This window comes from Rhinolophus hipposideros, assembly GCF_964194185.1.
Source record: "Rhinolophus hipposideros genome assembly, chromosome: 3".
Taxonomy (NCBI): domain Eukaryota; kingdom Metazoa; phylum Chordata; class Mammalia; order Chiroptera; family Rhinolophidae; genus Rhinolophus; species Rhinolophus hipposideros.
In genome coordinates, this window is record NC_138049.1 from 88,054,744 (window position 1) to 88,067,569 (window position 12,826).

The 12,826-nt window shown below is 38.3% G+C and overlaps 1 protein-coding gene across 1 annotated transcript in view; it reads right to left on the minus strand.

The window, feature by feature from the left end:
- Positions 1 to 5,057: 5,057 nt before the first annotated feature.
- FBXO9 (F-box protein 9) overlaps positions 5,058 to 12,826 on the minus strand; it is a 32,454-nt gene continuing 24,685 nt past the window's right edge. Inside the window, exons 12-13 of the mRNA XM_081038431.1 lie at positions 11,668 to 11,819; positions 5,058 to 5,672 (exon numbers count right to left, since the gene is read on the minus strand). Of these exons, the coding sequence (XP_080894557.1) occupies positions 5,564 to 5,672; positions 11,668 to 11,819 (261 nt within the window). The 3' untranslated portion in view covers positions 5,058 to 5,563. The remainder of the gene's footprint in view (positions 5,673 to 11,667; positions 11,820 to 12,826) is intronic.

Here is a 12,826-nt window from a genome sequence, read left to right on the forward strand (position 1 = left end):
TCTTAGTGGTTTGCTGTTGTTTTCAAGATTCATGAGTTTAGAATCTTCTGTCTGGGGGCTCCCAATCATAGAACTATCTTCCCCACCCACCTGAGTGTTACTGTTCTTTTAGATAATCCCATCTAATGATAGTTTCCATATAGAGAAGACCTATTATTGCCGGGGCTTCCCGTCTGCAGTATTTTGTCACAGCCACCCCACAGGGAGCTACCATTATCTGTAGTTTACAAAGAAGGCTCCAGGTGTTTAGTGACTTTGACTAAGATAATAAATGCAGGTAAGGGTGGGAGTTCAAACCCAGGACTCTAACTCCCAAGTCCAGGGTCTTTCTATGGTTGTGTGCTACTTCCTTACTTCTCCCTTCAAGTTCTGAGTTAGGGGAAAGACTTACTCCTTCATTGCTGGGGGAATATGATACTCGCCTTCCTATGCAGGCCCCCCAGGGGCTCAACGGAATCATATTTAAGTGCTGAAAGATGTACAACTGAAAGATCTGTAATCTGTAGGCGTCCCAGTGTTTGTAGTTATCCCTTGCTCTGAATGGTACTAGCATCTCCCACTGTAGGTTGGAATCGCGACACCTGGGCAAGGAACACCTGTGTCACATGACGCTAGAGAAGGCCACAGAGGCCTTCGCCCCACTGCACGTGTTCACTGTGGTGGTCTGATCGGGAGCTGGCTCACATTTACTGGGCATTTACTATGTGTCAGGCTCTGTGCTAGGCGCTCTGAGCTCCTGTCCTTTGATCCGATCTGTGATCTTTGCGCCACAACCACACAGCTAGGTCCTCCTGTCACAGTGCTCCAAATAAACCCACCCCTCCATGCAGAGATGGGCTCAAAGAAGGAACAAGGCGGGAGGGAAACTCTGCTTCCCACTTGTCTACCTCAAGGGAATACGAGTCATAAGGCAAGGGGAAGATATCTCTTACCACTGTCCACAGTAACCTGCATTATAGGTCGAGGGCTGGGAGCAATCAGCCAGGCATAAAAGAAATCAGACTGAAGTCAACAGCAGGTACGAGAGAAGTAGACACCAAATATGGATGCGGCACTTTTCCATGCTGTTGATTTCCTGGTTCCAAAGTCTCTGTTAGTCAAAATGCAGAAGTTGGTGAGCGTTCTGAGGGAAATGAGCAGTGTCCAACGGCAGTCCTTTTCATACCCTGGGAAACACCAAAAGCATTTTCTTCTTTTCTGCCAGGAGGAAGAAAGATAGCTAGAAGAAAACAAATAACCTTTATTCTGAGTTAAATCTGACGCAAATCTGGTGGGAGAGCCTTGGCAATGTCTTGTATATGTCGAGAGTGACCGTTCATTGCCATTTGCCTGGGGACAGCCCCGGTTTATGCTTGTTGTCTCCGTGTAATTACAAAACACACTCCTCCTTCCACTAGAAAGTATCCTGAATGTGACAATAAATTGTATGGTTACCGTGCTTATACAGCAGGTTTCAACCTACTGCTCCTTGGGTCTGCCCACAATAAATTGGGCTGGATACATTCCAGTGTTTAAGGAAAAATTAGTCAGCACAGAAAACCATTTTGTCAGAAAGAAGCCTGTGCTGTTGATGACATCTCCACACTCTCCCCCCTCAATCTCTTGCGCACATACGCACACTCCCTCACATAGTGTCTCCTGTCAGCTGGCGTTCTTAGAACAGTCTTGAGTGCTTTTGTGAATCTGAATTCTATGGCCAAATGTCTATTGAAGTCACAGGAAGAAGGTGCAAATATGGAAGCTTTGAGTGGATTTAATAGTGATGTACCAAACCTCTGCCCTGGGTGGAAGATGATGGGAAGCGGGGCTTGGGGCCTCCCACGTAAGTTACAAATCAGGCCATTTGCTTGTCAGAATGGCCTCTCTTCTGCCCTTTCCCATCTTCCCTAAGTCCCCTCCTTACCCCCAGATGATCTATTCCAGAATCCCTTTCCTATTCATTCCAAAATAGGATATTCAGTTTCCCTAAACGTCCAAGATAAACTGGCCAGATAAAAACCGGCCAAGAAAACTGGGATTCCTTGGGTAGTTATTGAGAGCAGCATGGCAGGAGTCAGAGCTCTGTCATCAAGATGGCATTTCATTTTGGATACACACCTGAAGTTTTAGATCCTATCATCTACAGCTTTGAAGGCCAATCAGAAGGATTTGGGTGTTTGTTTTGTGAATGTGAAAACCAGCTCCCCCTAGCACTAAGAACAAAAGCAAAAATAAAAGAGTGGGCAAGAGTGCCCCCTAGCGGCCAAAATATGACCTAATTCTTTTCTTTCACTAAAGGTTTGTATGGCCAGCCAGTGGAATGTGTCCAGCAGTCTCTAGGGATTATTTTATGTAATGTTCACAACACAGAGGTGCTTTGGAAGCAGGAATTTAAAAGAATGGTCCTTGTCCTCAAAGAGCCAAGAGTTTGATAGAAGGACATAGTGACGTAAAAAATTTAGAACAGAGTGGGATAACTGCTAAGATAGAGGTAAGTAAAGTGGGGTATTTTGGAAACAGACAAACTTACTTTCTGGTGGAGTCAGAGAATGTGTTACAGAGGTGCTAAGCCTAAGATTAAATGGGATTTAACTAGCTTCATGCTTGGCTTACTCATCCCTGATGCCGATTGCACAAGTTGAGAAACTGTGAGGGCTGAGCTTGGTTAGCATGAATCACCCACGTGCCCTCACTTTCTTGTGATATGCCTATCCATGACGGTAGCCACTCGCCACATGTGGCTCTGGAGCACTTGAAATATAGCTAATCCGAATTGAGATGTGCTGTAAGTTACACTCCAGATTTCAAAGATTTAGAATTTAAAGAGTGTAAAAAAATCCACTAATCATTTTTATAGTGATTACATGTTGAAATGATATTATTTTGGATACGCTGGATTAAAGTATATTATCACAGTTAATTTCACCTGTTTTTATTTTTGTTAATGTGGCTCTAGAAATCTTAAAATTATACATGAATTGGGTAGTACTGGTGTAAACCATTGGTTCCTCTCTCGTGGGAATTACAACATATTTGAAGTTTTAGAACTAGACTCCGGGCTCTGGCTATGAGCAAGGGTTCTGGAGTCAGCCTCGTGTCACCAGTCGGTAAATTTGAGCGTTAGCAAGTTAAACTCTCTTAATATCAATTTTCTTATTTATAAAATGGTATATATACCTATGTTGTGAGCGTAAATGCAATAATCACCATAAACTAAAGCTGTTTGCTCCACACTTACTGCATACAAGGTCTTAACATTTTTAAAGGGCTCTATTGAGGTTTTATGAATAATAAACTCTTAATGGATGTTATTAAGACTAAGTTTACTGAGTGCTACAACCACCAGGCCTTTGTGTGAGTTGTCCTTTGTCAGGGTCCTAGTTGACCACCTTAGTTTGGCAAACCACTTCATGTTTCTAGATCCCTATTTCCTTACCTCCACACTACAATGGTTGGTAAGTGATTTCGAAGGTAACTTCCAGCTTTAACATTCTGTGTGTCATCAGAAATTTTAAAAAATTTTAGCTATCCTATCTGTAGTACCCAAAAGATCTTCCAATGTTTTTTTATAGTCTCTTGTTCTTATTTCACAGATGTATTTCTTCTTTCTCCGAAGATAATTTTGTTTTCAAAATTTTCTTCTACTACCTGCACTTTTGTTTCTTCTGTTTTTCCTTTATTGCTTGACTGTCTTTCGCATGAGAGCCTTTCTCGTCACATGCCTGGTGTTCCTTGCTTGTCCATTGATATTCAAGAACCAGGCACTAAATGTGGACGGGAACCTGTGTGTTTGGGGTGGGGACACTTGTGGACTGAGAGGTGAGGGATGGAACCTATTTTGATGAGGCGACTCCATGTCAGCATCTGTAAGTCTTTGAGGGGAAGGGCAGTTTTCTCAGAGGAAGCCTCCCCTTTCCTGCCTGATGGGGATGAGCTTGGCAATGCCAGTTCTGAGGGCTGACTGAGGACGCTTCCTGCTGGGTCTCGCCCTTTCAGTGTGGTACTTTACCTGCAGCTGGAAGTGAGTTGACTTGATTTGCTCTTTTGGGTGTTAGGAATATTTTTTGATTCTCTGCATATTCTAATATTCTCACAGCAAATATGTATTACTTTTATATTAGAATTTAAATGTACAGAAAACGTAAACTGAAAAACATTATTTTCAGCTCCAAGCTAAATAAGTGAAAGATGTTAGTGGTCACAAAGGAAGCTTTGAACTTGGTATCCACTGGCTCTGGCTGTCTGCAACAGGTCATCTAAGCCAGGGAAGGGTAGCTAAATCAACAGAATTTTCAAATTCCACTTTCCTTATGAATATATTTGACTATGTCTTAATCAGATGTTCTAATAACTTGTATATCAAAACTAAAAGTGACATCATGAATTTCCTTTGGCATGTTGCTTCTTTCTCCCTCTTTTCCAACTAGGCGAACACATCACATCTCAGATTGCTGCAAAGAGCCAACCTAAGTAGAACTCTCTTCTTTCTGTACACATATTAGAGGTTTGGTTTTCATCTTTAACATAACTAGCTTTTTCAACAGGCCTGCCCCATATTAAACTGCAGTGTCTTATGAAGTGTCTTTTCAAGTCAGTATGAACTTGAAAGCAACGATGGCTGAAGATGTTGATTTCTGAAAATACATGACTATTCGACTCTAGCTTTATTTGAATCACCAAAACCAAATCTGAATCTGGTCGAGGTGTGCCAGAGACAAACTCTGAAATTAACACTAGTACTGTTACTAGTGAGATAATAATGTACAGTTTACTCAGCGGCAGGCTCTCTCCCAACTTTAATTCTGCAAAAAGAGGCCTGGGTTTACATGATCCTCTACTGTTCTTTTAGGAAGAAAGATGATGGGGTGAACTTGTTGAAGAGTTCTGGTCCTAAGGGATTCACTCTTTCTCACTTAATGTCACACATTAGTAAGGTGCTTGGATGAGGTCAGAGTATAGATATCTATGGGCTGTGGCTGCATTTAAAGATCAATGATGACATGGGGCAATGATTCTTAAGCCTTTGCGGCTATCCTAGGACTGTTTATTATTCTGACGTTGAAAAAAGGCCATCCAAATAAATTTTCTTGAAAGAAACATTTATTTATGATCTTTGTTGGTCAGTTTCAAACAAATTCAGAACAGGTTTTCACATTTTGAGCCTTTAGTGCAAAAAAGACACTATGTCATGCGTGAAAGAAATGCTTATCCAATTAAGCTCTCCCTGACGCACTTAAAAGATTGGGATGATCAGGCAGAAGTCTTATGTGGCAGAAATTCACTCAGGAATTTGCTCAAAAAGGACATGATTTAAAGCTCATATTAAGGTTTTTCACAACATAAATGTGCTTAAACGATGTGTAATTTCAGCTTAATTTCAAAACAAAACACCCCAAGGATCAACTATCCCTTTAAATAAAAAAAATAATCAATTTATACTCTTCTTAAAAGAATTCCAACGATGTAAAATAAGTTCCAATTCCAGATATATATATACATATATATATGTACATTTATAACTTAGGTGCTCTTTTGCAGTATACGCTTTAACTCATGCAACACTGACAGGACTGGACGTGAGGCTCTACAGCGGCCTCTCTGAGAAAGCAGTGTAGCTCCTCACTCTGGCGAACAGCAAGGGGGTGTACATCTTGTCAATCTCAAAAGCAGTGACTGCAGTCTCGCCCGACGATCTGGAAAGAAACACAAAATGACTAGTTACAAAGAAATCTCAACTCATTTAAAATCCTTGCATGTTTCGGCAGGATTTTATACTTCAGCCTATTTTTACTTTTAATACACCTCAGTAAATTCCAACCCAGGGGTGTCCAAACTTTTTTCAACGGTTTTCACCAAGGGCCATATGCGGTAAAATACACAAACAGCCGGGCCACTCACTCGAGGTGAAGTACGTATTGCCTCACCTGGTTTATTTAAGTAAACTAAATATATTTTTGGAATTTGCTGCGGGCCAATTGACAATGAATCGCGGGCCGCAGTTGGCCTGCGGGCCACAGTTTGGACACCCCTGTTCTAAACAATATAGGCATATTGTAGTAAACTTGAAAAATTAAAAGAGTACAAAGAAAAACCACTTATAAATCTATCCTATCACCAGAAATAGCAATATGAAGCACTTTCTTTTAGGGTTTCTTCAACCTCTCTATCAAGCTTTCCTACTGAAATCACTACTTTCTTCATAATCCTTTTTTTTCATTTAACATGACACATACCATTTCCTAACATCATTAAACATCTCTCTAGAAGTCCTTTTTAGTGGCTGCACAGTAGTTCATTGTCTGCTTGTACCATACCTAACTTAATAATTTCTCTTTTGTTAGAGATTTAGGTTGTTTTCAATATTTGGCAATTAAAAATGCTGTGATATTTTTGATGACGTCCTTTGGACAGACTCCTGAGTAGAATTTCTAAGTCAAAGGCTACAGACATTTTAAGGCTCTTGTTAAAATATAATATAGAAAGAATATTATAATCCTAGAATAGAATTTAATGATTTAATTAATATTTGCATGACCAATGGCACAATTACAGATGGGAGGAGAAGCATATGACAAGTTATACTACTACAGTATTGCACATTTTTCTCCAAAACCGGAGAAATAAACAAATGCAGAAAATTCAAGTGCTTTTTAAAATATTATAAGGAAGCCAATGTGATCATTAGCAGTTACAAATGATGTCTGTTATAATGCTCTTTTTTCTCCTAAAACATGATACTCTTCCATTTGCTTCTGGGTTTGGTTTCTTTCTTTGAGAAGAAAAATTATACAGAAACCTGAGAGAAGCAAAAAAGAGATAGTAGGACTCATAGGTTAGGTAAGAGTGAGAAAAAAGAAAAACGCTCATTCTGTTGTCAGGATCTCCCAAATGAGTGGAAAAAGTTACTTGTAAGATAAAAATATAACCCAGAAAGTTTTCAACAATGTGGTCAAGTAAGTTAATGGAAGGTTACCTCAAAACTCGTCTCTCAGAATTTTCGATTCAATTGGAATGGAGAGCCTTCAGTCATACACCAATATTCTTTCAAACCCAACAAAAGCTAACTTCAATATCCACATGAATTGGTATTTCCTAATTCCTTTTTAAATTTTACTTATTTCTGTACTGTTCCTTTCTCACACACACTCTTCTGTTCATTACTTATTTCATACAGGTAAATCCCAACTCATAAGATGCTGAGCTTGCCCTCTCCCAAGATCCTATCAAATGTACACCTATAATTAGAGCAGTTCCTCCTGAGAGACAACTGAGGGCCAACTGAACAGCTTCTGCATAAAAAAATGAGAGAAACTGCAGAAAGAAGAAGATTGGGGAGCCAGAGACCTCTCTAGGGAGCTGAGGGAACTGTCCAGGACCGGAGCAACTGGTGAGCACCATGATTTACGTTTCCCCTGCCCTTGGGTGGGGTGGGGTTCTATCCAGGTTCTCTAACTGACTGGCAGGGCTTTGTAACATGTCGCCAGCCACCCTTCCTGAAGTTAGATCCAGCAGGAACAGGAGGGGACCATATACAGCATGTGTACAGGGGGCCCCTCCACCTGTAGATTGATCTGGAAGGTACAGCAGGGTGCTGCTGCAGGCACCCACTGTGCTACGTGCACACCGGGCTGCCCTGTCCGCAGAAAGTATGGAGCTAGTAGTGTTGTGAGGCACACACTGAGAGCAGCCATGGCCAGATGTAGGTCAGGCAATGCACAGCACAGGGCGTGCTCCATGTGCACTGGGCAGCCTGGCCCAAACCGAGAAAGGAAGACTCTCACGGTAAAGGCAAATATATGATACCACGTTTCCCCAAAATAGGGATCACTCCAATGCGTCTTTCCCAGCAAAAATTAATATAAGAACTATTATATTATACCCGGTATTATACTTATTAATTTTTGCCCCAAAAGATGCATTAGAGCTGATGGTCTAGCTAGGTCTTATTTTCGGGGAAACACGGTAAACACAGTGAATCAACCACTTAAAAAGCTAACATGAAGTTTAAAAGACAAAAGTAGCAAAATTAGCTACAGTAAAGTCAGTGGATACACAAAACAAAAAGATGTAAAATATAACATCAAAAACAGAGTGTGGTGGGGAGAAAAAATGCAGTACTTTTAGAATGTGTTTGAACTTAAATACCTACCTATCAACTTAAAATATACAGATATATATGCATTTAATGGTAACTACAAACCAAAAGCCTACCAAAAAATATACAAAAAATAAAGAGAAAGGAACCAAAACAAAATACAAAGAAAACCAGCCAATCAAAAGGAAAGAACTTGAAAGAAGAAAGAACTCCCAAAAAAACAAAAGGCCAGAATGGACAGCTTCACAGGTTACTTCGACCAAACATTCGGAGAAGAATTAATACCTATCCTTCTCAAGCTATTCAAAAAAATTGAACAGGAAGGAACACATCCAAACTCATTCTACACAGTCAGCATTACTAAAACCAGACAAAAACAGTAAAAAATAAAAATTCCAGGCCAACATCCCTGATGAACATAGATGCAAAAATTCTCAACAAAATACTAGCAAACCAAATTCAACAATATATTAAGAGGATTATACACCACAATCAAGTGGGACTTATACCAGGGATACAAGGGTGGTTCAACATCCACAAAACAATTGATGCAACTCATCATATCAACAAAACCAAGGATAAAATGATATGGTCATTTCAGTACGTGCAGAAAAAGCATTTAACAAAATTCAACATCTATTTACATGATAAAAACTCGCAACAAAGTGGGTATAGAAGGAACTCACCTCAACGTGATAAAGGCCATATATGACAAACCCACAGCCAATATCAAACTTAATGGTGAAAAGCTGAAAGCTTTTCCTCTAAGATCAAGAACGAGACAAGAATGTCCACTTACTACTATTACTCAATACAGGATTGGAAGTCCTAGCCACAGAAACCAGACAAGAAAAAGAAATAAAAAAATCCAAATTGGAAAGGAAGAAGTAAACTGTGACTATTTGCAGATGACATACTATATATAGAAAACCTTCAAGAATCCACCAAAATATTAATAGAATTAATAAATGAATTCAGTAAACTAGCAGGATACTAAATTAATATATAGAAATCCGTTGCATTTCTATACACTAATAATGCATCATCAGAAGGGGAAATTATGATAACAATCCCATTTATAATTGCATCAAATAATAAAATACCTAGGAAAATATTTAACTGAAGAGGTGAAAGACCTGTACTCTAAAAACTAAGACAATGAAGAAAGAAATTGAAGAGAACACAATAAATGTAAAGATATACTGTGCTCATGGATTAGAAGGATTAATATCATTAAAAAGACGATACTACCCAAAGCAATCTACAGATTCCATGCAATCGCCATCAAAATACCAATGGCATTCTTCTCAGAACTAGAACAAATAATTCTAAAATTTATATGGAATCACAAAAGACCACAAATGTCCACAGCAAATTTGAGAAAGAACAAAGTGGAAGGTCTCACACTCCCTGACTTCCAACTATACTACAAAGCTATAATACGGTATGGTACTGGCACAAAAACAGACATGTAGATCAAAGGAACAGAACAGCAAGCCCACAAATAAACCCTTGCTTATATGGTCAATTAATTTACAACAAAGGAGGGAAGAACATGCAGAAATACAGAAATACATGCAAAAAATGGAGAAATACATGCCAAAAAAATTAAACTGGACGACTCTTACAAAAATAAACTCAAAATGGATTAAAGACTTGGAGAAATACATGCAAAAAAAAATACATGCAAAAAAATTAATGGAGAAATACATGCAAAAAAATTAAACTGGACGACTCTCTTACAAAAATAAACTCAAAATGGATTAAAGACTTAAATGTAAAACTTGAAACTATGAAACTCACAAAAGAAAACATAGCTAGTAAACTATCAGGTATCAGTCTTAGTAGTATTATTTTGGATATGTCCCCTCGAGTAAGGGAAACAAAAGCAAACATAAACAGATGGGACATCAAGCTAAAAAGTTTCTATACGGTGAAGGAAACCATCAACAAAATAACAAGACAGCCTACTGAATGAGAGAAGATATTTGCAAATGATATATTCAATAAGGAATTGATATCAAAAAAGGGTCAGAGGACACTATGAGACATTTCTCCAAAGACATACAGATAGCCTACAGATATATGAAAAGAAGCTCAATATCACTTCCGTGTTTCCGTAAAAACAAGACGGGTCTTACATTAAGTTTTGCTCCAAGAGACGCATTAGGGCTTATATTCAGGGGATGTCATCCTGAAAAATCATGGTAGGGTTTATTTTCCGGTTAGGTCTTATTTCCAGGGAAACACGGTAATGTCAGGAAAATGCAAATCAAAATCAAAAAGAGGTATCACCTCATACCAGTAAGAATGCTACCATCAATGAATCAACAAACAACAAGTGTTGGTGAGAATGTGGAGAAGAGAACCCTCATGCACTGTTGGTGGGATTGCAGATTGGTGCAGCCGCTTTGGAAAATAGTATAAAGGGTCCTCAAAACCCTATGTATCCATCATCAATAAAGTGTGTGTGTGTGTGTGTGTGTGTGTGTAAATGGAGTGTTACTCTGCCATAAAAATTATAAAATCTTGCCATTTGCTACAATTTGGATGGATCTAGAGGGTATTACGCTAAGTGAAATAAGTCAGGCAGAGAAAGACAAATACCACATGTTTTCACTTATACCATGTTTCACCGAAAGTAAGACCTAGCTGGACCATCAGCTCTAATGCGTCTTTTGGAGCAAAAAGTAATATAAGACTTGGTCTTATATTATGTTATATTATATTGAATCACTATATTGTACACCTGAAAATAATATAATACTGTATATTAATTATACTTAAATAAAAATTTTTTTTAAAAAGAAAGATGAATTGATGGATGAATAGAGCAATGGATAGAGGAACAGATACGACTTAAAAGCATGTATTGTTAAATGTTAACAGTGACAGGTATATGGGTCTTCACTATAAAATTCTTTTAACTTTTATGTGTGTTTAAAATTTTTCATAATAAAATGTTCAAAATAAATAAAACAAGGATCATGGTGGAATATATTTGTAGTAATTGAAAATAATGGTTTTGAAGAACATTTAAAGATAGTAAGCATGAATATGTAAAATAAAGTGTAAAAAAAAAAAATCCTAACTCAGAACAAAAAGCTTTATATGGGAATCACCTTGGTTCTAGAATACATAAGAGCTTTACAGCAGATTTACTGTCCTGACCACAATTTTATTACAATCAGTGTATAATCGCTAAGTATAAACCAAATGGAAATACAGTGAAAAATGGTAAGACTGAAACATGGGAGAAGAAAAAAGATGTGTTTTAAAACTGCTGTGTGTAAGTCAGTGCATGAACAGCTTACTGACGTATCATTCTACGAGTGGAATGCTGCCTTTGTTTCCAGTCGTGGAACCCATTCACATGCCCACGGGTTCTGGTGAGAGCTCCGGATGCTCCAATTCCTGGCCCACTTTCACTTTTTTCCGTCTTGGCCATTTTCTTGGTTTGTAGTAGTATCATATTTTGCTTTTGCTCTGTAATGTTAACTCTGAGGAATAAAAACCTATGTGAGAGTTTCCTAAGCCTGACATGAAGTACACATTCATTCTGTAAACTTGGTGTTTTTATTGCATTCACCTACTTGTAAGTAATGTGACAAGAATGATGTATCCAGATGAGTTTGTTGAACCTCTGGTGGCCACTGGAACACAGCTGTAGCCCCACATGAAAACTCTGGTCTGCTTCTTGTACAGGGACACGACGAAAATATCTGTATTTATAGTCAAGTGGCTTCTGTAAAAGAAAAGATACATGACCTATAATGAAACCTCACTTCACTGTTTTTCTTCTGTGTGTGTGTGTGTGTGTGTGTGTGTGTCTATCTGTGTAGTGCCAAAAAAAGTACACATTTTAAGAAAGGAAAAAACTGTATTAAAATTGTACTACTCGATACACACTAATAACAAAAGATGAATACAAGTCACGTTTGACTTCTGCAATTACAACGAGTGCTCCAAGTGGTTACCATCAGTGTAATTTTAATACAGTTTTTTTTTCTTTCTTAAAACATGTATACATTTTTTGGCACCCTCTGTGTGTGTGTGTGTGTGTGTGTGTGTGTGTTATATGTGTGTATATAAATACAAATATTTATAGGAACATATTATGCAAGAGTGACACTAAAAGTACTATCTGCACATAGTGAGTTGTCTTGAATATCAAATGTGAATGTGTATGAGTATCTTAAAAAATGGTAAGCACGCTAAAAATATGTTTGTTTTCCCTAATCATCATCATCGCAGTTAATCATCACAATAACCCATGTACTAAATAGGATTGCATTAATGTTATTTAATAGCTGAAGGCAGATCAAAAGAGTTAACCAAAGTCACACAGCAGTTTCAGATGGCAATTAAAACTTGTCTCCCACCTTGAAGCCTTCCCTGAAATACTTCCTTGAAGTATTTCCTTCTACTTAAAAACACTTAGGAATTTCTGTGAGAAAGTTATAAAGTGGTGAAAGCTGCAGAAAAAGCACAGAGTACAACTTATGTTTTACAATAACAGTAAAAATAGTCAGTGGAGAAATACATGTGACAAGATTCATTAGACTCTTACTTCTGCAAATACTGCTGCTAAAAACACAAGAATGTCAACACTACATATGGGTTCATTGCATCGTATTCTGAAGAGAAAATGGGTATTCTATGTGGGATTTCCTGAACTCTTCTGTTAGATGAAACCGAAACAACTAGGGCCTCACAACTCCCCAGTTCTGACCTCAGGAAACTCACGGCCAA